Source organism: Carassius auratus, chromosome 12 (assembly GCF_003368295.1).
Source record: "Carassius auratus strain Wakin chromosome 12, ASM336829v1, whole genome shotgun sequence".
Taxonomy (NCBI): Eukaryota; Metazoa; Chordata; class Actinopteri; order Cypriniformes; family Cyprinidae; genus Carassius; species Carassius auratus.
The window spans coordinates 3,700,360-3,725,364 of record NC_039254.1 but is presented as its reverse complement, the minus strand read 5'-3'; the positions used below and the strand labels follow the sequence as shown (position 1 = coordinate 3,725,364).

The following is a 25,005-nucleotide window of genomic DNA, read 5'->3' as shown; positions in this document are numbered from 1 at the left end:
ATTTGAGCAAAACATTTTTATACATTTTAAATATGTCCCCCTCCCCTTGAAAAGAAAACCACAAAGATTAATTATTAAAAATGGTTGGTTATTTACATGTGTGGTAGTGTATTGACTCATTGTATAGATCTAAATTGCGTGTGATTGTCATAAAATTTCAGGGACATCTATCTAGACTTATATCAGGACTTATTTTATTTTAATTTAAGTGATCCATGAGCACCAAACATCTTAGTCTTAAACGTTACTATAATCCATGAGATCAAAAAATTGTATCTAGGTTATCAAACGTCTATCAAGACATTTCATATTGTCTGAAGATGTAAAATAAAATTCTTATATTTATTCTAAAATTGTTATATCTTGTCAAACTGCTGGCAGCTAAGTTACACAGCGAGAGATTCTTTAAAAAAATGTACATATAATATAAAGTTACGTTCAAACAAGTTATTTAATATTTACATGTAATAAAGAAATCTAAAAACACCGTGAATTTCCAGTAACGGCTGAGATGTGTACAGCTTTGAGTGCAGCGCGCTCTGAAGCAGGTCTCGCGAGATGTCTGTTCTTGGTCAGCAGTCGCTCGTTCCTCCATTTCGCTGCGTCGAAAGTCTCCTCCCCGCAGCCGCTAGATTCAGCGATCCCGGACCCAGTCTCTCTTGGAGCGGTCTTTAACTTGATCCTACGAACCTGCCAGTACCTCACTGGGTACCGAGAGACAGTTTGGGATAGCCTCTACACGGATTGAGTACGATTTGAAGCGGATGGCGACTCCTTCAGCAAGAATTTAGTAAAAGAAAAGCGCTCGGAAATTTCAGGTAGGTGGGAACTTAAGATGGCGGTGGTGAGAGGAGGGGGGTGCTGGGGAGGAAGTGATGGGAGGGGGAGGAGGGAAAAGGGGATCACTGGTGGGGGTTTGGGACATGGCGGGACAAGTTAACTTTCAAGCACTCGGGGTGAAGTAATCACCGGGATTGTAATGTTAAGAACATTACCTGTTTGAGCTGACTCTATTGGATTAGCATCGCATTCGTGTTTGTTATCAACTTTTTAATGCAACTGCATCAAAACCCTTAGCAAATTTGAAGGGTTCCGATTTCTTCGCACTGGACACTTTTTTGAGACAACGAGCTGAAAACGAAACTGTCGTCTGACATTGCAAGTGCAACAGCAACCAAGTTAGCCTGTAATTTTGTCCGTTACTTTATCCACAAGTGTGTTTAATGTGTCCTTATTGAGTGGAGTTTCATATAACTTTGCAAATAAACCAACGTATTAGTGAAATTCTGACGATTCATCTAATCTAGAATGTAGTACACATTACACAATAACAGACTGTAGAACTGTTGAATTTTGTGATGGAAAGTCCATCTCATTTTTGTGTGTCTGTTCTTTCGAATCAAAATCCGGTTTAGGAACCGATTCAGTGATTCTTTGTCATCCAGAGGTCCCCGAAATCTCTTGGCATATTACATGCTTTAAATTGTATCGCAAATGCTTCTATATGTAGGCACACATTGCTGTTTATTACCTTTTTTATTGCCTTATGTTAACAATTCCTTAAATGTATATAGCGTTTTTCTGGGCACTCGGAATAAAGAACTAAATACGTCTGTTTATTGTAATTTTATTCATTTATAATGTCAAGGCATTTAGAGCCCAAATATAACTAGCATACATCAGTACTAAAACACAAGTACATATGTCTTGTCAATTTTATAAAGTTTATCATTTTATATAGAAGAACAACTGTTTCGTGTAACGTTACTTTCATTTTGAAAAGATTCGACTCAAGAGATCGCGAATCGGCTTCGCGTGACCCCGCGCGGTGACGTCAAGAGGTCGTTCCAGTAATGGGTGTTTAAGAAAATGTCCAGTAATTCGTTTATGTTTAGTGACAAGTCTTTAAACCCCCTCGATATGGATTATGATGAATCATAGTTTGTTCTTGAGCATTGCATAACTTCTCATGGAAGCCGATGTGAGCACTCGCGCTCTTTGCCCGAGCAGTGTGTTCAGCGCGCGCGTGAGAGCTCGAGACGGTGTGTGTATTTATAACGTTATATATCTAAGTGTGCTTGTCTGAGTCAGAATATAATATAAAATCAGACGCCCACTCAAGTATTATTGCACAAAACAGCTTAGGACTGTTGCTCCCTGTCATTTAAACGCCAACAACAAAAATGAAAAGTTATCGTGTCGGCTCCATTGTAACGTCTGTGAATTAGCTTTGCTAACCTGCTAAAGGCCCATGTGTGTTCACTCGCTTCATGCATAACAGAATCGCCGGCTACATTTGTTATCTGTATTTGGTATCAAACGTTAACCCCTATCCTATCTTCTTAAGTTTATAAGCAGTCGTAGAAGAATAACGAATCAGTGATAACTCATCCCTAAATGCTAGCCGAACGTGAAACACCTGCACTATTGTACTGAATGAGACTGTTTACCCGGGTATACGACAACATTTGTATTTTTAAGAGTTGGTGTTAAGTTGACGTTTGTGTGTGTTTTAAGTTGTGTGCAGTTAATTTTACAGTTAAAAATGACTACCGTATTTCCTGTAGTATGTGCTCTCTACATTCCTGTAGTATAGAACCCGGCTGTTTGAAGGAATTAATAATAACTGCACGTTCTTATGCATTTCTTATATTGCTAAACGAGAGTTTGTTCGTAACTTTGTAGATTAAGTCAATGAGAAATTTTCTTTTTACCTGTGTTAGCTCTGAATTGTTAGGCTGCCCTTGCATTTTAACCACTGAGTCGGTTGAGCAGATGGGTTTTGAGGAAATCATAGTCCTGCTGCAGTTTATTCAACTATACTTTTTTGCATTCTAGTAAAGCAGTCTTTTTCTCTTTCAGTTGTGGGATTATGCGCTTGCAGTTTATTAGGGTTTTAGGTTTGATTTTAGAAATAGATTATCAAATTCATGAAATTCACTCCAATTGTTTATCTTTAGAACCTCAGATGCAGTGAAACCCGTGATCTCAGCATCCTGGAAGTGGAAATCACGGAAGAGACTGGTGCTTCATCACATACAGGTATTTATTTATTCATTCATTCCTTTTAAGTTATTTGTAGACCTACTCATAATCTGCTGCTGTAGTACAGTTAGACTATTTCTGTGGAATGTTTGTGACTCATAAAATACTTAAATCTTTCACCCCTTGCTTGTCCATTTATTAAGTAGCTTGGCTAGTTCTGTAATGCTTTCAGGTGCCAGTGAAAGTGCTGTTGTATCAGCTTAGATGTTTAAATACTTCCTGAAATAATTGTCTTGGAATTCAACACAGAAAAAAAAATGGCAGCGGATCTTTTTGTTTATATGTTTTTCTCAACATATGTGTATCATGAATTTGTGAATTTTGTAAAATGTTAGTCATGCAGCTTTTCCCTTCCACTCTTTCAGGTTTAGTGTGTTACAGTGCTGGATCTAAAGTAGGACAGTCTGGGGAAGGGGTGGTGCAGCACCGCACCTCTCCGGCAGTGGCTGTGCTGGGTGGCACCTCCGCGGCTGCGCAGAATGTGGCCGGGCCACCCCAGCATGCCCTGCAGCCAGTCGCAGCTGCCACTCTACCACCATCATTGGTTGACGTCGCCACTGCATCACAGCAGAAAAGATACTCAAAGGCTGCATGTAAAGAACAGACCATCACTCACGTTCAGAGAAACAGCAGCAGCGAGGAATCAGAAGAGGGATCATCTGTCCAAAGAGGACTGGTGTCAGCTACTGCTGAAGACACAAGAAAACTTACAGACACATTGGAGGGTCAGACTCCCTCAGACAGACTTTTTGAGAGTGGGACGCATAGCATTACACAAAAACAGGATTTGCTTTACAGGTGTAGCAAAGAGCAAACAAGTCTTGCATACAGGGAGACCGATATGGCAGAAGGATCCAGGACAGGCCACTGCCGAGATTGGAGCCAACACCCTGGAGATGCAGGGGGTGTCTCTGCCCCTGTTGAGACAGAAAAGGGACCCTTGCCTCCAGAGACAATCAAATTGGACTACAAGAACATGTCTGGAAAGCACAGACCTGGAGAAAGCCCCATTGTCCCAACAACAGAAGTCACCCCAGCCGTCTCAAGTGCAGTTAAGACAACAGACAAAGACATGGAGCAGCCCCATACAACTCCCCTTTTTCAGACAAATCAGACTGCCACATCATCTGCGTTTGGCGTCCCACAGAAACAAAGTACGACCAATTCAGCGGAGCAGGATTTTAAACTTGAATCTAAGGTGGCTATGGAAGTTGTCACACAAGACCTGCCTAAAACAGAAAAAGAAAGTGCATTTAGTCCAATTAGACAAACTTTGGGAACAAAACAAGGTAATAGTGGAAATTCCCTTTGCTCAGGATATTCATCATCAAAACAAGGAGGGCAGCACATTAGCCCTGAAAGTGTAAATAGCAATCCAAATGACTCAGATAAGGGCAGCTGTTATCCCCCAGAGGACTGCAGTAAAACACAAAAGGCTTCACAAAGGACAAAAGCACCTGGCGTGCCCGTTCCTCCTGAGAATGCACAGTGTGTGCAAGAGCTAAGCTCTCAGTATGTACATTTAAGTGAAACCCCCAAAATGTTACATTTGGGTAAGGGGACTAGTGCAAGGGAGGGGCAAGGAAACGAGAAAGTCCCTGTAGATGGAGATATGCGTATTAATGTGGCTGCTAAAGAAGTATTTTGCAAAATTTCTGTTGATGAACCAAAGGTGTCTGGGCATGGGACATGCACTGACAATGTAGAGGTCCCCATTGTGAATGAAAGGTCACAAGTCATGGTTTGCAGCTCTTCTGATGTGGTTTTGAAGCAGAATGACAGTGCCAATCGTATAGAAATATCCATGTCCTCAAATCACCAACAGGATGGGAGTGTGCTGCTTGCACACACAGGGAACTGTGTGACTTCAGAGGGTCTAGAATCAGATGAGCCAAATCTTTCTGACTGTGCGGTCCAACATGTACAAGAGTCCATTCCAGCTGATCATAAACTCTCACCGATTCAGAGATGCCTGAATAATACTCCAGATAGCGTGAATGTGGAAGAGAGGCAGGAAGCAAGTGCAAAGGCTCTCGATGTCGTTGAGGTGAAAGATTTGATCGATGTAGGTATTTTAATGCAGCCAGATATGGAGGATACCTGGCTGGTTGTAAGTGAGATAGATGGACAGTCTGGCCATGCAGAGATGGAGGTCAGCGAGGAGTCTCTTGTGCAGTGCCCTGATTCCCAGTCAACTGTTGCTGTATATGAATGCACTGTGCCCTGCTTTACATCAGCTGCCATTCACAGTGATGTTAAGTTGCTGTTAACTGACAAAGAAGAGGAGGAACCAATAGAAACATTTACGCAAGACTCACAAGCCCAGAGAAATCTAGGGAATCAGACCTCATCTCGTGCTTATGCACTCACACCCACCGAAGAGTTACTTACCATGGCCTCTATGCAAAAAGAATCTATAATTGTCAAGCAGAATGATGATCCAGCTCGCACTGATCTTGCAAACACAGTGACAGGGTTAACGTCCACAGTGATGGACGTCACACTTGAGTCTGTGCGAGAGCAGCAAGAATCTGTTGTGGTGGAAAAAACGCCAGGTGTGTCATTAAATTCATTGACTTGTGGGACGATTGATCCAAAGCTACTGATCCTTAAGAAGGGTGACAGCCCTGCCCTTAAGCAACCTTCTTCAGTGTCTGCTAGGATCTCAACCAAGCAGAATTTACCTGTCCTGGCTGGATCACCCCGTGATGGATTAAATAAAGCTGCAGAGTGCCTTGCTAAAACTGAATCAGCTGCATCCTCCATCATAAAGAAGGATGTTATGTTACCTGCAGACTGCCCTATCTCAAACACACTCTCTCAGTCTTGTCCTGTTTCCACCTCTAATGTATTTTCACAGAACAGCTCTGTAAAGGAAACCTTAAATAAATCAAACAGTTCTGGCAAGTTGCTTCAAAAGGAATCCTCGGCTAGTGCTTCTTCATCAACTTCAGTTCAACTCCATGACTCAAAAAGCCGCCTTCCTCCTCTTGCTGGAGATGTGTGGGGTGCTGTGTCCAGTGTTGTCCCAGATGGGAATCAGTGTAAACGTTCTTTGGGTGTTAGACCATGCCAGGATTCAATGACTTTGGGCGGAGAACTGGATATGGAGCAGCAGCAGTTACCGGATGAACTTTTGTCAACAAATGAAGATGCTCAGAGCTCCATCCTGGAGCAACTTGATGCTTCTATAGAAGAGAGCAGCGATGCAGAGGTTGACAGCTCTATGGATGTCCAGAATGAGGACAGCAATGCTACGCCCAGTCCATCAGCGAGCAAGGTAAAGCAACTAAACTATTAACTTGCCTTTTATGACTTCAGCAATGCTTAAGCATTGATTTCATATGTAATTTGTTGTAATCCAAAGGTAGTCAGCAAAGGTGTATTTATAATTTAGATGTTTTGAGCCTGTGTACCCTATTCATAACAGTTCCAAAGCCACAATTTGATGCTAGTGCACTTCTTGGCTGTATATTGAGCCATGTGTGTTTTCCAGCGTGGGCAGAGCAGGACAGACAAACAAGGCTTGTTATTGAAGGTAAGAGGTGTCAGGCATTCTTCAGATCTAATCATTGCAAGCTGATGCGATGATCCTGCTTCTTCCAACTAGTGGTTGACCGATATGGGTTTTGCAATGGCCAATTTAGAAAGTGGGGTATGCTATAAACTCCTGATATGTAGGTAACAAAAATCAATTTTTAACAAATGTGCGGGCATTAAAGTGGACACGTATTTCACCAAATATTGTAATTCACAATAAGGGGAATGTAAAAGTTGCATCCAAGCTGCCATGGTTTTTGGTCTATGCCAAAAATCTCAAAAGTGACTTTTTATTGACCTGGAATATATATCGGTCTATCACTGCTTCAACTCACTAGCTTAATTTTATTTCATATTTTTAAAGTATAAACTGACAGGAAAGAGATGAGTGTATAAAACTGTTTTATCATTCAGAGTAGCATGTATTATTTAGAGTTAGGAGAGAGGTTATAAGATGTTGGCTCACCAAGATGTCCTTGTAGACCAGGCTGTTTTTATGAAGCGCCTTTATCTCTTCTTGGGCACTCTATCTTTCCTTTGCACTCCATGCTGAATAATATTGTGCAGTCACGCAGTCAGATGCACTGTTTTATTGGTCTTTCCCAAGGTTTGCCAATGGATTGCAGGCAAGGTTACAGCAAGCTCTACCCCTTCCACCTCCCCAGTTCCATGTCCATCTCCATCTCCCTCATCTGGTGACTGGATGCGTTCTCACACAGGCAGGACCTCACCTGTACGCAACTCTCATGGAAAAAACATGCCCTCCACTTCCTCCCAGGGTTCTGGTGGCTGTTCTCAGTCAGAGCAAACAACTACCCAGAAATCCACGCCAAAGCATACAGACATGGCAGAACTGGCAAAACATGTAAGAGAAGGACACATATAATCTATTACTTTCAGAAAAACGGTGATTCGATGGTTGTAAGTGGATGGTTATTCTTATTTTTTTGTAATACTTTAAACAGGAAGCAGAAATAGAACATCGTACCCTTGCGTTAAAACGTGAAGGTTTCTGGTCCCTAAAACGTCTGTCTCGTATAACTGAACCAGTACGGCCCAAAGTGCATTGGGATTACCTCTGTGAGGAAATGCAGTGGCTTTCAGGAGATTTTGCACAAGAGAGGCGATGGAAAAGAGGAGTGGCCCGAAAGGTAAGCATTACATTCAGAATGTCTTATTTGAAACATGCTATTTGCATAATTAAAAAAAAAATGTTAAGTTAATAGAGCATCTCACATCATAATAACCCATTTGCAGGTAGTACGGATGGTGATGCGCCACCATGAGGAGCTGAGACAGAAGGAAGAGAGAGCGAAACGTGAGGAGCAGGCCAAACTGAGAAGAGTTGCTTCTTCTATTGCCAAGGAGGTCCGTGCTTTCTGGAGCAGCGTGGAGAAGGTGACTTTCAGTTTCTTTTGTGGTGGGGGTTGAAATTTCTATTGCACCAAAAACTATTCATGATTCACACTTTAAAAACTTTACCACCCATTGCCGTACACAGGTGGTCCAGTATAAACAACAGTCTAGACTGGAGGAGAAGCGGAAGAAGGCTTTAGATCTCCAGCTTGATTTCATTGTGGGTCAGACAGAGCGTTATTCAGACATGTTAAGTCAGTCCCTGCAGGCTGCTCCCGTACACAGTTCTGACACTGCAGCTGTCTCCAAACAGCTAAATTCTGTTGATGAGGATGGTGAGGACCAATTTTTTTACTGTTGTTGTTCAGATCAAGAGTCTTGGAAGTGAATGAGCAAACGCCCCAGAAAGTATTTGGACACTTACACAACCAAATATATGAATGTCATTGATAAATAGCTTATAACAAAATATCAAACCAAGTGGGATCTGCTAATAAATTATGCGAGATTAGATTTGTTTAGTGGATGAATTCAGTTCACCACAGGGACCAGATAGACTCCAAATGCATTCCTAATTTTAATGTTAAATTCAGAACCTAGCAAACACATTTTTTCTTATTATATTAAGCTTGTGTACATTTTGGTTTGATGTCTTACGTAATAGTATTTTATAGATAAATTTTTTGAAGTGTTACTTAAGTGTCTAAATACTGAGGGGCTATTTTGCATACATGCAGATGCTGTAATTCAATTTAGTGAATCAAATCTACTCTTGTGAGTGTTTCTGTGGCAATAGGGTTTGATATATTTTTGAACAAATGATTCAGGAAGTTCTTGTTTTCACTTTGTGTTCACTTCGATTAGACATCTAAATTTTTGCTTTTCTGCTGCAGATAGAGACTTTGAGCCACCGTGTGAGGAGGAAGATGATGAAGAGACCATAGAAGTAGAAGAGCAGCAAGAGGGGAATGATGCAGAGACACAGAGACGAGAGATAGAGTTACTAAGGGAGGAGGGATCTCTGCCTCTAGACCAGCTGCTCAGTACTTTAACTCTCCCCCAGGTACAACAATCTTCCAGAGTACACTACAAAACAGTTGTTATACATAGCCATTATGTAACAGTCTAGACTAAGTAATGTGGTCCATCACTGTTCATATCAGATTGTTTCAGTATGGTATTTTCCCCCAGTTCTAATATATTTGAATATGACTTTTTAATTGCACAGGATGTTGAATCAGAAGAAGTCTCAGAGACTTCATCTTCTACAGTTGAAGAGGAAGACAAAGAATTCAGTGCAAATGAAGAAGATGGTTAGTAGAGTTTTATTTAGATAGACACTTAACTTTGGAATCCTACCGATTTTAATGGAAATATTCAATTTCTTTTACTATATTCTTCTCTTCAGCGGAAGATGAAGAAGACACCATTGCAGCCCAGGAAGTTATTGAAGGAGATGGAGACCATGAAGAGGAACTTGATGACCTTGCTAGAGAGGGTAATTCTTTTTAGGCATATCAGTGATTTTTGTATATATGTATGTATGTATGTATGTGTGTGTGTGTGGGTATATATATATACATACACACACACACACACACACATGCACACATACATGTATATATAAATGCCTTTATTGTTATCAGTTGTATAGAAGTATTAATTACCCCAAACATTTGAACTGTATAATGAAGAGTGTTTAATAGTGACTTGCAAAGTAATATCCTGAGGTCATATTGTCTCTTGTGGTTTCTTTTTCAAAGGGGATATGAGCATGGAAGAGCTCTTAGAGAAGTACAGAGGAGCGTATGCCTCTGATTTTGAGGAGCCCTCAGCCTCAGTGTCACCAGATTCCTCAGAAGAATCAGAGGGAACTGAGGAGGAAGCAGAGGAAGAGACGGAGGGAGAGGACAGTGCTGATGATAGTAGCTCCTCCTCCGGTGAGCTGAAGTTTATGACGAGAGTCACTGAATCATATGAACTGTTGTATGAAGCAGGGATGTCAACGATTAATTGATGATGGATACATTGTTGATAAGAGAAGCAATCAATTAAGGCTGTCGATGGTCGGTTAACCAATTTAATGATGGCTGTGTGCGGCTCATGCGCAGAACATGTGCGAGCGGCTGTGAGTGACAGTGACGGTATATAAATGCATCATCAATTCACAATGTACTAATTAAGCTTTTAATGTGATTTAAACTTTAAAAGTACATTAAAATAGAAACAATGCAAAAGTTATTCAACATGAAAAGCAATAGAAATGTAGTAACTAAGATGCAATTAAAAGTGAAAGAAAAGAAAATAAACCTGTGAAATTAGAGGGTTAGACTGTGAAGATTTAAGAAAAGAAACTGGCAAACCAGAACAAAGACACATAAATGAAGGCTATATCTTGAATGGCATCCAGAGGCATGGTCACGATCTAATATTTTCCTAACCCTGTGAATAAGGTTGTTGTTTTTTTTCTGTCTCCGCTGTTTCGATCGCGCCGGAGCCTGGGGCACACGTATATTCTAGTGATTCAAACTTACATTGCAGTCCTGTTCATCATCAAAATAAAATACAGTCAGCTAAACATTTAAAAGGTGACATTGGTCAGTTTAAATAGACCGTAGAATACCGGTTCACCCTGCTGTTATGCCAAGGACATTTTTGCTCATATGAAGAGGATCATCTTTTCCGTCTATTTGCAAATGTGTGTCAAGTAGTTTAGATTATAAATAATAGTTTAACATTCAAAAAAAATTGCGAATATGGAAACATTTGGATTTGTGCCGAATGAGACATGAGCAATAACCTCCAAATAAATCTATCCAAAGCCGCGCTTGCTCGTCCTCGTCTGCACGCACGCACACGCTGTCATGACCTAATGCACTAGATGCTGGATTTTTCAAAAACAAATAGGCTAGGTCTACCGGAACGCACAGTTACGTTTGGGATCATTTTATTTTAAATGCCATAATGTCCGTTGAAAACATTGCAATTGTCTTTTAAAATACAACAACGAGCACCACAAAACCATTTAAAGAGGCGTGTTCCTAGGTCTCAGTGGTAAAATTATCTCAAACGTACGACACACTCTTTTCATTCTATCAAATGATCATAAACACATCTATTCATTTTGTAATCCTGCTACTAGCACTTTATACAGACTAAAACCCTATTAATTCAAGTGAGAAAGCGGTTTAGGTGTGTGTGTGTGTGTGTGTGTGTGTGTGTGTGTGTGGCTTTTGCACATCCTGTCATGCCGGTGACTGCGTGCATGCAGCAGATCTATTTTGCAGCATTATGGTTAATGATTAATTGATCGTTAATTTAAACAACGATCAATCATGGAAATAATCTATATTTTACATCTGTACTATGAAGTGACCAAATATCACACATAATTTTGTGTCTGAATATTCAGATTCCCAAGCTGCTGTAGACAGTGACAAAGAAGAGGAGGATGAGGATGTGCAGGAGAGTGATAATGAGGATGACGATAATGGAGGAGAGGGAATGGAGGTTCTGCTGAGAGAGGGAGACCATAGTCCTACTATACCAACATCTCCCCGACCTAAGAAAGAAATCAGCCACATTGCTGCTACTGCTGAGAGCCTTCAACCTAAGGGATATACACTGGCGACAACAAAGGTAGCAGCACACAAACTTTCAGGAATACTGGCTGAGAACATTGTTTCTGTTTATCATTAACTGAACTTGTGTGGTTTCTTTTTAACACAAGGTCAAAACACCAATTCCATTCCTGCTTCATGGTACCTTGCGTGAATACCAGCACATTGGACTGGACTGGTTGGTCACCATGAATGAGAAGAAACTCAATGGCATACTTGCAGATGAAATGGGGCTTGGCAAAACCATCCAGACCATTGCTTTGTTAGCTCATCTAGCATGTGTAAAGGGTAATAAATCCACATAACTACTCATTTCCCTATGATGTGTGTTGAAAATATATTGGATATAGTGCAGTACATTTACTTACTTTTTGCATTTACAGGTAACTGGGGTCCACATCTGATCATTGTGCCCACCAGTGTAATGCTCAACTGGGAGATGGAGTTGAAACGTTGGTGCCCTGGATTCAAAATCCTCACCTACTATGGTAGCCAGAAGGAGCGCAAACTCAAGAGACAAGTAATGAATACAATAATATTTTTTTAGAAAAAAAAAAAAAAAAAAAACTTCCACAAAAATCTTCAAAACAGTTGTTTTCTTTTTGCCTTTCAATCTGTGATTTTCTAATAGTTTCTAATAATTTCTTTCCTGTCTATTTTTGTTAGGGCTGGACCAAACCCAATGCTTTCCATGTCTGCATCACCTCGTATAAGCTAGTACTGCAAGATCATCAGGCTTTTAGGCGCAAGTCTTGGAGGTACCTCATTTTGGATGAAGCCCAGAACATCAAGAACTTTAAGTCCCAGCGCTGGCAAAGCCTGCTCAATTTCAACAGGTACTTGTATACTTTAATTTTTATTAAGGTCTTGATCATATGTAGGTCCCATTCTGACTTTTTGGTTTCATTATGTAAAACCCATTTAATTAGGATATGAGTTTTTTTTTGAGTATTTTATTTCTTTCTCTCAATTCTATGGCTTCCAGCCAGAGGCGATTGTTGCTCACAGGTACCCCTCTCCAGAACAGTCTAATGGAGCTGTGGTCTCTTATGCACTTCCTCATGCCGCACGTTTTTCAGTCCCATCGGGAGTTCAAGGAGTGGTTCTCCAACCCACTCACTGGAATGATTGAAGGAAGCCAGGAGTACAATGAGGGCTTGGTCAAACGGCTTCACAAGGTAGTACCAGTTTCTGAATCATTTTTAGTAGTGCTTGGCAATGATTAATATGCACGATATTGTTATAGTGGGTGCTTCTAAATACCGTGAATAATTATACATTATAAATTAATCAGAATTTGGAATGCATTTTAAGAATACTTTTCCCATCAACTGGTCAAAATGTACAACACTGCTGTATGCTGCTTGAGAGACACGTGTGCTGCTCCTGATGTAAACAATCATACATGAGAAGCACATGGGGTAACACATGAAACGCTCTGAATGAAAGCACATTCACACTCTGACAGCAGAAAATGCAGCCGTTACCCTGGAAACCCCATAAAGCAGCTGCTACTTTCTAAAATGTATTTAAATAATTTAAATAGACATTCAGATTTGTGGATTTGCTATGATGTTCATCACGGCACCAAATTCTTAAATATTTAGACTTAATAGGCTATTTATTTTTGTAACTGTTTTTTTTTACAGTTTAATCTGGACTACAACATGTCCTAGATATTGTTTGAAAGTGTTTTGATTCTTTGTTTTTTCACACTTTACATTAGGGCTTCATTAGTTGCCATTAGATAATTAATTAGTTAACATAACAACTGCCAATTAAAAATTCTTCTGAATATTCATAAATCTTAGGTATTCCAATATTTATGTTGTAAAAATCAAAAACCCTTTACGTTATTAAATGAGCTAACATGAACTGAGGACTTGTTTTTTTTTAACAAAGATTAATAACTTCTGCAGCAAATTTAGCTATTGCTTATTGTGAAATGTTAATGCATTAAATTTAACTAATGAGGTCTTATTGTAAAGTGATACAAATTGGTCTTTATAGTTCTTTTGCACTTTTATCTGTGTAAAACTTTTAACTTCATATATTTTCTGTATTTCATTTATTGTATTAAATATTCAGTTATTTTCGTTATAAGTTATTAAACCTGTTAAACTGTACTATGACCACTTTTGTGAAAACTAAATTTCAATATCGTGATGATACCATATACCAGGATAAAAGCATTAGTAATTAATCGCAACATGAAAATTTGATATCGACATATCCCTATTATATATAAATACACACACATGCATTTATATATTTAGGAAAAATGTTATGTTAAGATATTAAATATTTATGTATAATATCAATTATATGAATATAAATCTATACATGTAAATATTTTCAAAATATATTCTTTATGTGTCTTTATACATAATAAATATACACAGTGCACACACATTTTATAAACAAAAACTTACATTTTGGATGCGATTAATCGAATATTCTTTTGATGGGTTAGCTTTCGATTTTCAATTATGAAATTCGAATCCTTTTTATTAGGGGTGCTCCGATCACGATCGGCCGATCGTTAATGCGCATCTCGTCAGTAAAGCCGGTTCTCTAATCAGCGGTTAATTCCATCAGGTGTGTGATTTCACATAGAGCAGCTGTTACTACACAGAGCCATTGTTAACTGAGAAGATGCGCCAAAAAACGCTGAAAATGAAGTGGATTTGCGCATCTTCTCTATTAACAATGGCTCTGTGTAGTAACATCTGCTCTATGTGAAATCACGCACCTGATGGAATTAACAGCTGATTAGAGAACCGGCTTTACTGACGAGATGCGCATAACGATCGGCCGATCGTGATCGGAGCACCTCTACTTTTTATTTATTTTTTTGAGAAATGGTCTTCATTCGCACGTGTGTATATATATATATATATATATATATATATATATATATATATATATATATATATATATATATATATTTATATATATATATATATATATATATATATATATATATATATATATATATACTTTTTTTTATCGGGCCTAACAGTTTTAATGACTGTCAGGTACAGTTACAGTTGTATTTCCATGTGAGCCTGGTACGGTGCGGCACGATTACAAACTGTTCTTGGAATGGTTAGACAGCCGTGCTTAGCCCTGCTTTTCGAGTGTGTGTGTGTGACGTTGCCACTCTGTTGCCTGGCTACCAGTTTCTCCATAGCTGTCTAAGCCGAACAGCGCTATATAATCAAACAGCCAAGTAAACAGCAATGCTACATTCAATATAAAAATAGAAAAAAATGTCTGAGACAGTTTGGTCTGTGGAGGAAACATTTGGACATACCTTATTCCAAAGAGCTCTGTTATAACCGCCACAGTGGAAAATGAAACCATATCAGCACAGAATGGAACGGTTAAGCAAAGAGAAAAGCAGCTTGTGAATCGCCCATGAGTGAACGTCATGATTTAGTTCATCTGGAAGAGAAGACAAAAATGCCGAAGACCTCAGCTGTGTGGGAGCACTTTAAATTGGGTGAGGCAAGACAAAGGCAGTGTGACCGATATGTGATGGTTGGTGAAATAAAACGATGTTAATCAGCAATTTTATTACTCAATTAATTTACTTGGAAAATATTTGCGAATACGGCTGCAATAAAAAAAAGTACAGTAGCCCAGTCTAATAATAGTTTGTCTATATTAAAAGTATTGCCCTTAACAGACCTGTGTGTTTTGTGTCACTAGTGCAGTGTCTGGTCTCAGAGCATATAAGCCCTCCCCGCGTAAGGTGTGCCGCTTCCGGCTTGCGCTGTTCTGTAGTTTCGATTCTGGTTCCATTAAAATCATTAAATGACTATTTAAAAAATAGTGGTAAGGACAAATGCACAATACTCAACTACTTAATGCTCAGTCGTGGCCTAATGGTTAGAAAGTTGGACTCCGAATCGAAAGGTTGTGAGTTCGATTCCCGGGCCGGCAGGAATTGTGGGTGGGGGGAGTGCATGTACAGTTATCTCTCCACCTTCAATACCATGACTTAGGTGCCCTTGAGCAAGGCACCGAACCCCCAACTGCTCCCCGCAACTGCTCCCCGGGCGCCGCAGCATAAATGACTGCCCACTGCTCCGGGTGTGTGTTCACAGTGTGTGTTCACTGCTCTGTGTGTGTGCACTTCGGATGGGTTAAATGCAGAGCAAAAATTCTGAGTATGGGTCACCATACTTGGCTGAATGTCACGTCACTCACTCACTCACTCAATACTGTCAACTTAATTTAATGGTTGGCAATGTCAAAATTCAACATGTATTACAGTATACAAATTTTCAGGTTCCAGTTCCATGTAAATAAACTATAATTATGTTTTTTACTATTTTACCTTCATTGAATGTAGTGTTGCTGGAAGGCAGTAAAGTAATGTTGAGTAATGCTAGTCCATCAATCAGCATGGGCTTCAAGGTTGATGTTTTTTACACCATCAATAACATTTTGCTTTTTAAGCAGGAATAAGCTGGTTGGCCAAATAGTCCCTTGATGACTAAAACACTTGTTCATTTCCCTATATGAATGAACTATAAACTGTTATAAACACACTCCATAAAGCCCCTATTTTACAAATAATAATGCAGTCAGGAGATGGTGTGATGCAATGAGTGGTTTCCACATTTTTAAACATTTAAAATGCATGAAAATAAATATTTTCTATCAATTTGTTTATCACTCTTGAAATGACCTGTACATTAAATAATCTATCCCTCATAGTTGCATAACAATAGCATTATTTATAAATAGTCTATTTATTTAGTGGTCCAAGTTGAAGTCAGTGTGTATATTAATGACAATATGGGACAAATATAATTCTGCTCACAGCGCTTGGTCACGCGTTGCACCAGAACAGTTTTCGGAACCGAAACTTAGAAATTGCTCACGGTTCCGGTTCTTTTAAAAAAAACAGTACCAGTTCTGAATAAGTACCGGTTTCTCGGTTCCCAACCCTAATTAGGATCAGCCCTAGATTAATCATTGCCCAGCACAAATTTTTATGTCATTTATTGCATTTATGAAAATAGCACCAACCTAGTTACCATGTTTCTCTTATGATTTTTTCCTGAGTTTATTTGTGATATTCTAGGGAAGCATTTAGGCTTTTGACTTCACATAAGTTTCCTACATCTCTCTCTCTCTAGGTGCTAAGACCCTTTTTGTTGCGAAGAATCAAAGTAGATGTGGAGAAACAAATGCCCAAAAAATATGAACATGTTGTGCGCTGTCGACTCTCCAAAAGACAGCGTTTTCTCTATGATGATTTCATGGCCCAGGCCACGTGAGTAACAAGGGCAAACAGACAAGGGTGGGGTTGAGGAATCAGAAAAGGCTTTCTGCTTTGTTTATAATAACTTCCAGTCTCAGGCTTTGGATGATAATTGATTGGATAATTTTAGGGTTTTTTTTTTTTATTATTGTTCGTGTTTTTTGTGCTCCATACCATGTTCACCCAGGACTCGAGAGACTTTAGCCAGTGGCCATTTCATGTCTGTGATCAACATCCTGATGCAGCTGCGGAAAGTGTGTAATCACCCCAACCTGTTTGATCCAAGACCCATACAATCCCCCTTCATCACAAAGTCCATCATCTATTCTACTGCTTCACTGGTTCAGCGGGCTCTTGAGGTCTCACCTTTTGAGGTAAATGGTGAAGACTACCAGCAATTCTGGATACCATAATTCTTTTTTAATTCAATGTACAATTCCTATACTTCTGATCATCACCATTTTCGGTGTTGAACACAATATACTAAATATAGACAACTTAATTTTGATTAAAAACAAAACAGTCATAATCTGTGACTAAAATACTATTATGAACTAGTTTAGTGGATAATTTAGCAGCAAAAGTGCACAATTTTATAAAATCTAAACATTTAGTGAAATAACATTATTTAGTGGGGTGAAAATAAAAGCGAATGAGTGTTGGACTAGATCTGGTACGGTATTAATGTATTTCTACATCTATACTATTCAAATTAAAAGACATTTATTTTAAATGTATAGGCTAGGACAGTAAGGGAGTACTCCATTGCAGTACTATACATTAGATTATTAATAGCCTTTCTTTTTCTGTCCTATCATAGGATTTCTATGATATCATTTGTGCTTTCATGGGGTTTTAACAATAACACAATAGTATATGCACAATTACACATTTGGATTGGCCTTGATTGACCAATACCCGATAAATGCCATTATCAGAGCCGATACTGATACTAAGCCTCAGATCCATGCATACATACAAAACGGTAATGCACTCATTTAATCCCACAATGCACCCCAAAAATTAGTGTATAAACAATGTACTAGCTAGCTGCTATAGAACACCAAAGCACTGCGAGTGTCTGTATTTGCTCACTTGTTTTCACTCAATCATTCAGTGGACTATATTAGAAAGAATGATATAGGGTGCCATTTCAGCTTGATAAGCTGGTAAAGATATGTGTTTGAAATACTCTAATGCGGTGATCCAGGAGTAGGGACACTCTTTTATTGTGCAGGGGATAAGGGTGGGCAGTATTCACGAAATGCAGGTTTGTGAAAGGCACTATATGAATAAACTTTTTCACCTTTTTTGGGACACTTCCTGCTCTGTATTTGATCCATATTCCAAAATCCAAATTTGATTCAGATATTTATTGGTTGACACATTTTTACACATTTTTGTTATTAGGACGTTTCTAATGTTTTGTTTGTTCAAATCTGTTTTTCTTCTCTGGACCCTCAGTGAAGTTTAATACAAAAATGTCTTTCCCCCTCCCCCAAAGCGCTGTGACATGTCCATGTTTGACCTGATTGGCCTGGAGCAGCGTGTGACTAGATACCAGGCAGATGTTTTCCTGCCTCAGAGGAAAGTGACACATCAGCTTATTCAGGAGATCATGGAGTCCCCTGATCCTCCTCCCAGACCAAAGCCTGTTCGCATGAAAGTCAACAGGTATATTGTTCAGAATATTTAAATTAGGGCTGTTAATTTAACACGTTAATTAGATTAATTAATTATAGAGAAAAATAACGCGTTAAAGTTATTGCCCCGCCCCAGACCTATGTGGATCATCTGCCATTCCATAAAGTCGATTGATGACTAATATGAGGCAGGGCAACAACTTACTGCGTGATGGAGCCTAGAGAATATCCCTAAAATTCAAGATATTAATCAAAATGCCCATTTAAAATTTTGCCTCATATTTACATCACATAGTTAAGAAATTTCACACGAGCTTTAGGCAATATCACACGAGTGCAAAAATGCTACTCATTTTATACAACAATTCATTAATAAGTTAATATTGTGTTATTTTAGACACAATGTTGTCTGTTTTGCTCAATTTTGCCAACCAATATATAAAAACAAATCAGCACTGTTCATCCCTGAGCAACCCACAGCGGCATTTCTTTTCTTAATAGACGCTTTGAACGAATTGGGTGAACCATTTGGCGCGTTGAACCATTGGCATATACATTGGCTTTAAAGTGGCGCTGCGCAGCACAGACCGATCCATGTTTGAACTCAAAGTATCATGAGAGCGATTCAAAAGCACGGAGTCGTCTGCTCTCTAAGATCTCGCGGTACTTTGACGTCACACACTGATGATGTTGATGATCCGCCTCAAGTTAAACAAGCCTAAGGGGCCGTTCACATATTGCATCTTTTGCGCCACCGAGTTTGTTATTTCCAATGCAGGCGAGCGGTATGCGCTCATAATGGAAGCGACACGGTCGCGATGCGCATGCAGGGCAACGCGTTTGTTTTTCCAGCCGCGTTCACACCGCATGGAGTTAAGAACAAGCGCACCACAGGTCATGTGACAAGAAATAACCAATCAGCTTCATCCTTTCCCGTAACAACGTTGAAAGCTCAGCCAAGATGAAGGAACAGCTGATCATAGCTGTATATGGATTACCATTTTTAAATAAATTTAGTAGCAGAGCTACTGCAAGCGATTTTTAGTGTTGCAAATCCATTTATCCTTTGAAATTTCCGCGTCTTCATGGCGAGAGCAGGTCATGGTTGCTTAGCAACGGCAGACGCCTCAGGAACGCAACTGCCCGAGCGCTTTGGAAAGGTGGAGAATCAATCTCTGTTTGATGCTTTGCACAACAATGACTTTATCTTTTTACATTAATTTCTCTAAATTTTGTGTCCGATTTAATTAGATTAATCACCACATCATATAATTAATTAGATTAAAAAAATGTATCACTTACCAGCCCTAATTCAAACACACAATGTGATGTATGATTATTGAATTGATTCTAGATATGAAAAAAAATTGTTGTAAAATAAAGTTTAGGAATGTGATTGTTTCCCTGCAGGATGCTTCAGCCTCTTCCTAAATCTGATGGGCATTCATCAGTGAACAGTCCTCGCCCCATGTGCCCTACTACCACGGCTGTTCAGACTCCAAAGCCTTTAATTACAGAGGTCACCCCTCCCGCTCCTCCCTCACAGCCGGCACCTCAAGGTCAGTTCAGGGGCCAAAGTCTAACATCCTAATCAGCAGGTGTCACTCATGTTATGATGATGGAAAGATTTTTTTTTTTAACTCTCATTTCAGTTTGTCCTGTTACTCCTGTTGCTGCAAGAGCTCCAGTGGCTCCTAGCAGTGTCCCTTCTGCACCTGCAGTCAGGCCTCCAGCCCCCCAGCCAGTAACTGTACGCCCCTCAGGACCGTCCAGCATCACAGCTGTGTCCACTCCCCCTCAACCATCCAGCAACATTATGACTCAGAGGGTCCTGCTCAGCCCAGATATGCAGGCGCGTTTGCCATGTACGTTCATTTCATCACATTTCATTGTTTCAAAGCGATAAACAGTTAAGTTTATTTCTTAATTCTTTTCTTTAATTTTTCACAGCCGGTGAAGTTGTGAGTATCGCTCAGCTGGCCTCCCTAGCTGGTCGACCAGTATCGTCCTCTCAGGGCAGTAAACCTGTCACCTTCCAGCTACAGGGCAACAAGCTTACACTCTCTGGGACTCCCTCTGTTCCTCAGCCACGACCCATCCAAGGTATCCACTGCTTTCCACATAAATAGTTGAATAATCTGCTTGTGTAAATAATCCACTGTCTGCTATGGACGCGTTACGTCTTTTCCTGCACGCCTTCAGTCTTTCTTTGAGTGTTTGGTGTGGTCTATGGCCTAACACTTTCTTCTGTGGTTGTGCCCTTTAGGAAATGTAATGCATCTGGTTTCCAGTAGTGGGCAACACCACCTTATTAGTCAGCCAGCTCAGGTGACAGTTCTTCACACAGTTAGTCAGTCAGGTAGCAGCTCATCAAATCCCCACCCAACCAGCACAATCCCAACCTGCTCTGGAATAGCATTACCTTTCACCGCTACTCAAGGTACATGTGCTGTCCTTGAGTTCATCCTTGTTCGGGTACAACCTGTATCCTGGGTACCAAATAACCTGTCACTCAGCAGAGCATGTGCATGGGTATACTGGCACGGGTTCTTTTTTTTCCTTCTAACTGCATGTAACTGCTTATTTGGATGGTTTGTTGGCTACTAACTCAATAAGTCCTGTTGAATGAAGGTATTCAGATACATGTAAACACCACTGCACATTTCAAGTCAAATGTTGTAGGAGGTTCATGAGGTTTGATATGGTTGGGTTTGTTTTTCGTTTTATTTACTTGTTTACTATTTCGTGAAGTGAGTGGAGTAGTGTTCTCGTTTCAGAATTTTTACCGTTTTATGTTTTATTCTGTTCCTTTAAGTCTAATGTATGCAGGTTAAATTTGTGAAGTTGTAACTGTCCATGTTTCTCCAGAGTTAAGAGACTAAATAATTGTTCTGCCATTCACAAGGTTTGGGGATAGTTTATTTTTCTTTTGAAAGAAATAAAAAAATTGTATTCAGTAAGTATGCATAAAATTATTTCTTAAGGATCTTATGAGAAAATTGAAGTAATGGCTGCTTTGCCATTAAATGAATAAATTACATTTAAAAATTAATAAAAAAAAGTTATTAAGAATATTAGTAATATTTTCCATTTATTTTTATTAAAAGGGTCATATGACGCAATTTCATGTTTCCCTTTGTCCTAAAAATGCTGTTCGTGCATATGTAAGATCCGTAAAGTCACAAAGAGTAATGTCTTAAACCCAAAGAGATATTCTCTCTAAAAGTTAAGACTCATCCACACCTTCCTAAAGCACCTCATTAAAACCCCCACAAATCTACACCAAAAAAGGTGGTGTAACTTTTATTCTCGCTGTACTGTTGTACCATGGAAGCTGATATTCCAAATATGGTAAGGGGTTTAACATTTCCGTCACACGCTTGAGGTATTTGGCCAATTACAATGCACTGGAAAGCTGGGCAATCATAGCTCACTGCGCTTTTTAGAACTTTTGTTAAAATTTTTTACATGTTTCATAAAAGGTGGAGCAGAGAGGAGAAACAAAATGGTACGGGCATGTGGAAAATGTGTTTTTTTTTTTGTTTTTTTTACCTTAAACCTAGTCAACACATTGCATTACACTAAATACACTAAATTGTCTTTTTTAGCAACATCATATGACCCCTTTAAATAAATGGAGCTTTTTTGAGCATGAGAGACTTTTTTCAAAAACATTGTAAATAATAAAAAACGTATTAACCCCAAACATTTAAACGGTAGTGTATTTGATAGTGCTGGACCTTTTATTGATAGCTCTGTTACTGTAATCCATAGTCTGGTGCCCAATCTAACTGAACTTTCTTTCCAGGTGAAATACTTGTCTAGTTTCTAAACACTCTTTGTTTATATTTCCAGTCCCAACATCCATAGTAAGTGGGCCTGGAATTGTAAAGATTGTTGTACGCCAAGCACCAAGTAAAGAAGGAGGGTCAATCCCAACTCTGGCTGTGCCTCCTTCTCCTCGTCCTGCTCCTCCTCAATCGGTCACCCTTCACCCACATGGCACTCCAAGCCCTGTTCTTAGAGCGCCCACTGCTTCACAGCCCCCACAACGACCTCCAGTTTATGCTGCTCCACCCCGAACTGTTGCTTCCTCCCAGACTCCACCTACTCGCCCTGTATTGAGAGTAGTACAGGGGCCAGCACCACCACCACCAGCCCCAGAACCACCACCACCACCCCCAGAACCACCAGGTAAGTTGAGCCCAGATGTGATTTTGAGAGTTTATATGACAGAAGTTCAAGCTAAATATTAAACAAAAAGAATATCAAGTAGAATAATCATGCTTTCAATACTTTGTTCTTTTCAGTAACAAAGGCAAATTCATCATCAGTGCGTGAGGACCGTGGTAAAGATGTGATTACTTTACGCATGAGCACTTCTAAGCCTGCATCCTCATCTCAGAGCAGTGGGTCAACATCTCAGCGTCCCCGTGTTCAACCGCCACCTCCACCACGTTCCCCCTTCTACATGGTAATAAATAGAGTGTGAATCTTAAATTGATTTATTCATTCATAAACTCAGAACTATGCATAACACTGTTTAAATCTCAGTTTAATCTTCTGACAGCCTAAATCAGAGGGTATAACATTTTGCAAACAGACAAGCCTATTAACATAAGAATCAGTACCGTTCTATGTCTTCAGTGTAGACTACACGGGCGCTGAGCACAATAGAGCGCCCTCTCGCGGCTGTAGACGGTAATGTTTTCTATTGATTCATTTCTCTCAGTTCATTTCTCTCGGTTCATGTCAAATTTATTTTGATAAATAAGTCGCACCTGACTATATGTCGCAGGACCAGCCAAACTATGAAAAAAGTCAGATTTATAGTCCGGAAAAACGGTAACTACATCATAGTGCATTTAGGTCAGAGGAAATAACGCATTTGCACAGTATTTTTACTTTCATTTTAGTATATCCATTCCTAATGTCCTATTAGATGTTTGTCTGTGTCTACCATTCACATATTTGGTACTTTGGTTTTGACAGTCGTGGCTTGCAGACAGCCGAAAGGATCAGCGAGACAACCGGATCTCTCAAATCATGCGCATCAATGATCTACACTGCAGTGCAAAGCCCGTGTATGGTCGTGAGGTGCTGGACTTTCTAACCTTCCTCCCAGGCCCTTGTCCATCTCCTGCACGTCCTGTTATAAACAATTGGAGTTACTCAGGTTATAGCTCCTGCCTCACTGCTCAATCACACCATACCAGTAGCTTCCTGGAAAAGAGCCAAGCCCTGAAGGAAGTCATTCACAACTCAGAGGAGAGGCTTCGATTTCTCTATGATATCACTGACAGGTAAAGCTTAAACTTTAATTTAGAATGGAATATATAAAATAATTGCTACTGAATATATAATAGTGTAACATTTAAATGGATGCTCTCGTTCCACAGGTTCACTTTTGTCATTCCTCCAGTGGAAGCAAAGCCTATCACCATGCATACCTGCCATCCACCTCCCTCCCTCAGATACCAGCAAGGCAATTTCTCCTCTGTTCTTTCTTCCCGTCTTTCCCTACATACTCATATGCTCCATCGCATCCAGTGTAACATGAGGACACATTTCCCTGACTTGAGGCTAATTCAGTATGACTGTGGTAAGTACTGTAATCCCAGTGCAGTGTGCATCTAGGGATTTCATTTTTATTAGATTTCCCATGTTTATAGATCATAAACATTTATATAGTAATAAAAATACTAAATAAATAGAATAGACCATTTTATGGCTGTTTATTTGTGTGCAGGTAAGCTGCAGACACTCCACCTCCTGCTTAGGAAATTGAAGGCAGAAACGCACAGAGTCCTCATTTTCACTCAGATGACACGTATGCTGGATATACTTGAGCAGTTCCTCAACTACCATGGGCACATCTACCTTCGGTTGGATGGAAGTACACATGTAGAACAAAGACAGGTGAAATAATATTCCCAGTGCTGTAGTGGAATCCAGTAAAAATGTTTTTGTATCTCAGTTGTGACATAATTTTTAATGTTTTCTTCTTTTCAGGCTTTGATGGAGCGATTCAATGCAGACCGTCGCATATTCTGCTTCATCTTGTCCACCCGCAGTGGAGGGGTTGGTGTTAACTTGACTGGGGCTGATACAGTGGTGTTCTATGACAGTGATTGGAACCCAACCATGGATGCCCAAGCTCAAGACCGGTGCCACAGAATTGGACAGACGAGAGATGTTCACATCTATAGGTAAAGAAAACACTAAAAAAAAAAAATTATTTTACATTTAGGGCCAATTGTTGTAAATTTTTCAATTAAATGATTGACATTGTACAGATAATGGGAGCACATTGACATATAAAATATTTGTTTAGGCTTATCAGTGAACGCACAGTTGAAGAAAATATTTTGAAAAAAGCCAATCAAAAGAGGATGTTGGGAGATATGGCAATTGAAGGGGGAAACTTTACCACTGCCTTTTTCAAGCAGGTATGGCTTATTTTGAAAAAATGTTCATTGTAAAATCTTAGCCTGGATTAAATTATGGAAGGGTTGATTCCCCC

At 39.6% G+C, this 25,005-nt stretch overlaps 1 protein-coding gene across 6 annotated transcripts in view; it reads left to right on the top strand.

The window, feature by feature from the left end:
- Positions 1-221: 221 nt before the first annotated feature.
- Positions 222-25,005, top strand: part of LOC113111520 (helicase SRCAP-like) — a 31,247-nt gene continuing 6,463 nt past the window's right edge. The window contains exons 1-31 of one of the 6 annotated variants that reach the window (XM_026276301.1): positions 222-818; positions 2,961-3,042; positions 3,411-6,325; positions 6,542-6,583; positions 7,193-7,450; positions 7,551-7,736; positions 7,843-7,983; positions 8,087-8,276; positions 8,835-9,004; positions 9,170-9,254; positions 9,350-9,439; positions 9,705-9,881; positions 11,354-11,580; positions 11,672-11,849; positions 11,945-12,081; positions 12,228-12,397; positions 12,547-12,739; positions 16,715-16,851; positions 17,027-17,213; positions 18,344-18,513; positions 19,893-20,041; positions 20,135-20,347; positions 20,433-20,585; positions 20,749-20,922; positions 22,338-22,676; positions 22,793-22,956; positions 23,475-23,785; positions 23,882-24,084; positions 24,232-24,401; positions 24,495-24,691; positions 24,817-24,931. In XM_026276301.1, the coding sequence (XP_026132086.1) occupies positions 3,887-6,325; positions 6,542-6,583; positions 7,193-7,450; positions 7,551-7,736; positions 7,843-7,983; positions 8,087-8,276; positions 8,835-9,004; positions 9,170-9,254; positions 9,350-9,439; positions 9,705-9,881; positions 11,354-11,580; positions 11,672-11,849; positions 11,945-12,081; positions 12,228-12,397; positions 12,547-12,739; positions 16,715-16,851; positions 17,027-17,213; positions 18,344-18,513; positions 19,893-20,041; positions 20,135-20,347; positions 20,433-20,585; positions 20,749-20,922; positions 22,338-22,676; positions 22,793-22,956; positions 23,475-23,785; positions 23,882-24,084; positions 24,232-24,401; positions 24,495-24,691; positions 24,817-24,931 (7,365 nt within the window). In that variant the 5' untranslated portion in view covers positions 222-818; positions 2,961-3,042; positions 3,411-3,886. Of the gene's footprint in view, positions 819-940; positions 1,187-1,848; positions 2,043-2,960; positions 3,043-3,410; positions 6,326-6,541; positions 6,584-7,192; positions 7,451-7,550; positions 7,737-7,842; positions 7,984-8,086; positions 8,277-8,834; positions 9,005-9,169; positions 9,255-9,349; positions 9,440-9,704; positions 9,882-11,353; positions 11,581-11,671; positions 11,850-11,944; positions 12,082-12,227; positions 12,398-12,546; positions 12,740-16,714; positions 16,852-17,026; positions 17,214-18,343; positions 18,514-19,892; positions 20,042-20,134; positions 20,348-20,432; positions 20,586-20,748; positions 20,923-22,337; positions 22,677-22,792; positions 22,957-23,474; positions 23,786-23,881; positions 24,085-24,231; positions 24,402-24,494; positions 24,692-24,816; positions 24,932-25,005 lie in introns of those variants that run through there. The other 5 variants (XM_026276304.1, XM_026276302.1, XM_026276303.1 and 2 more) reach the window with 5 other exon arrangements.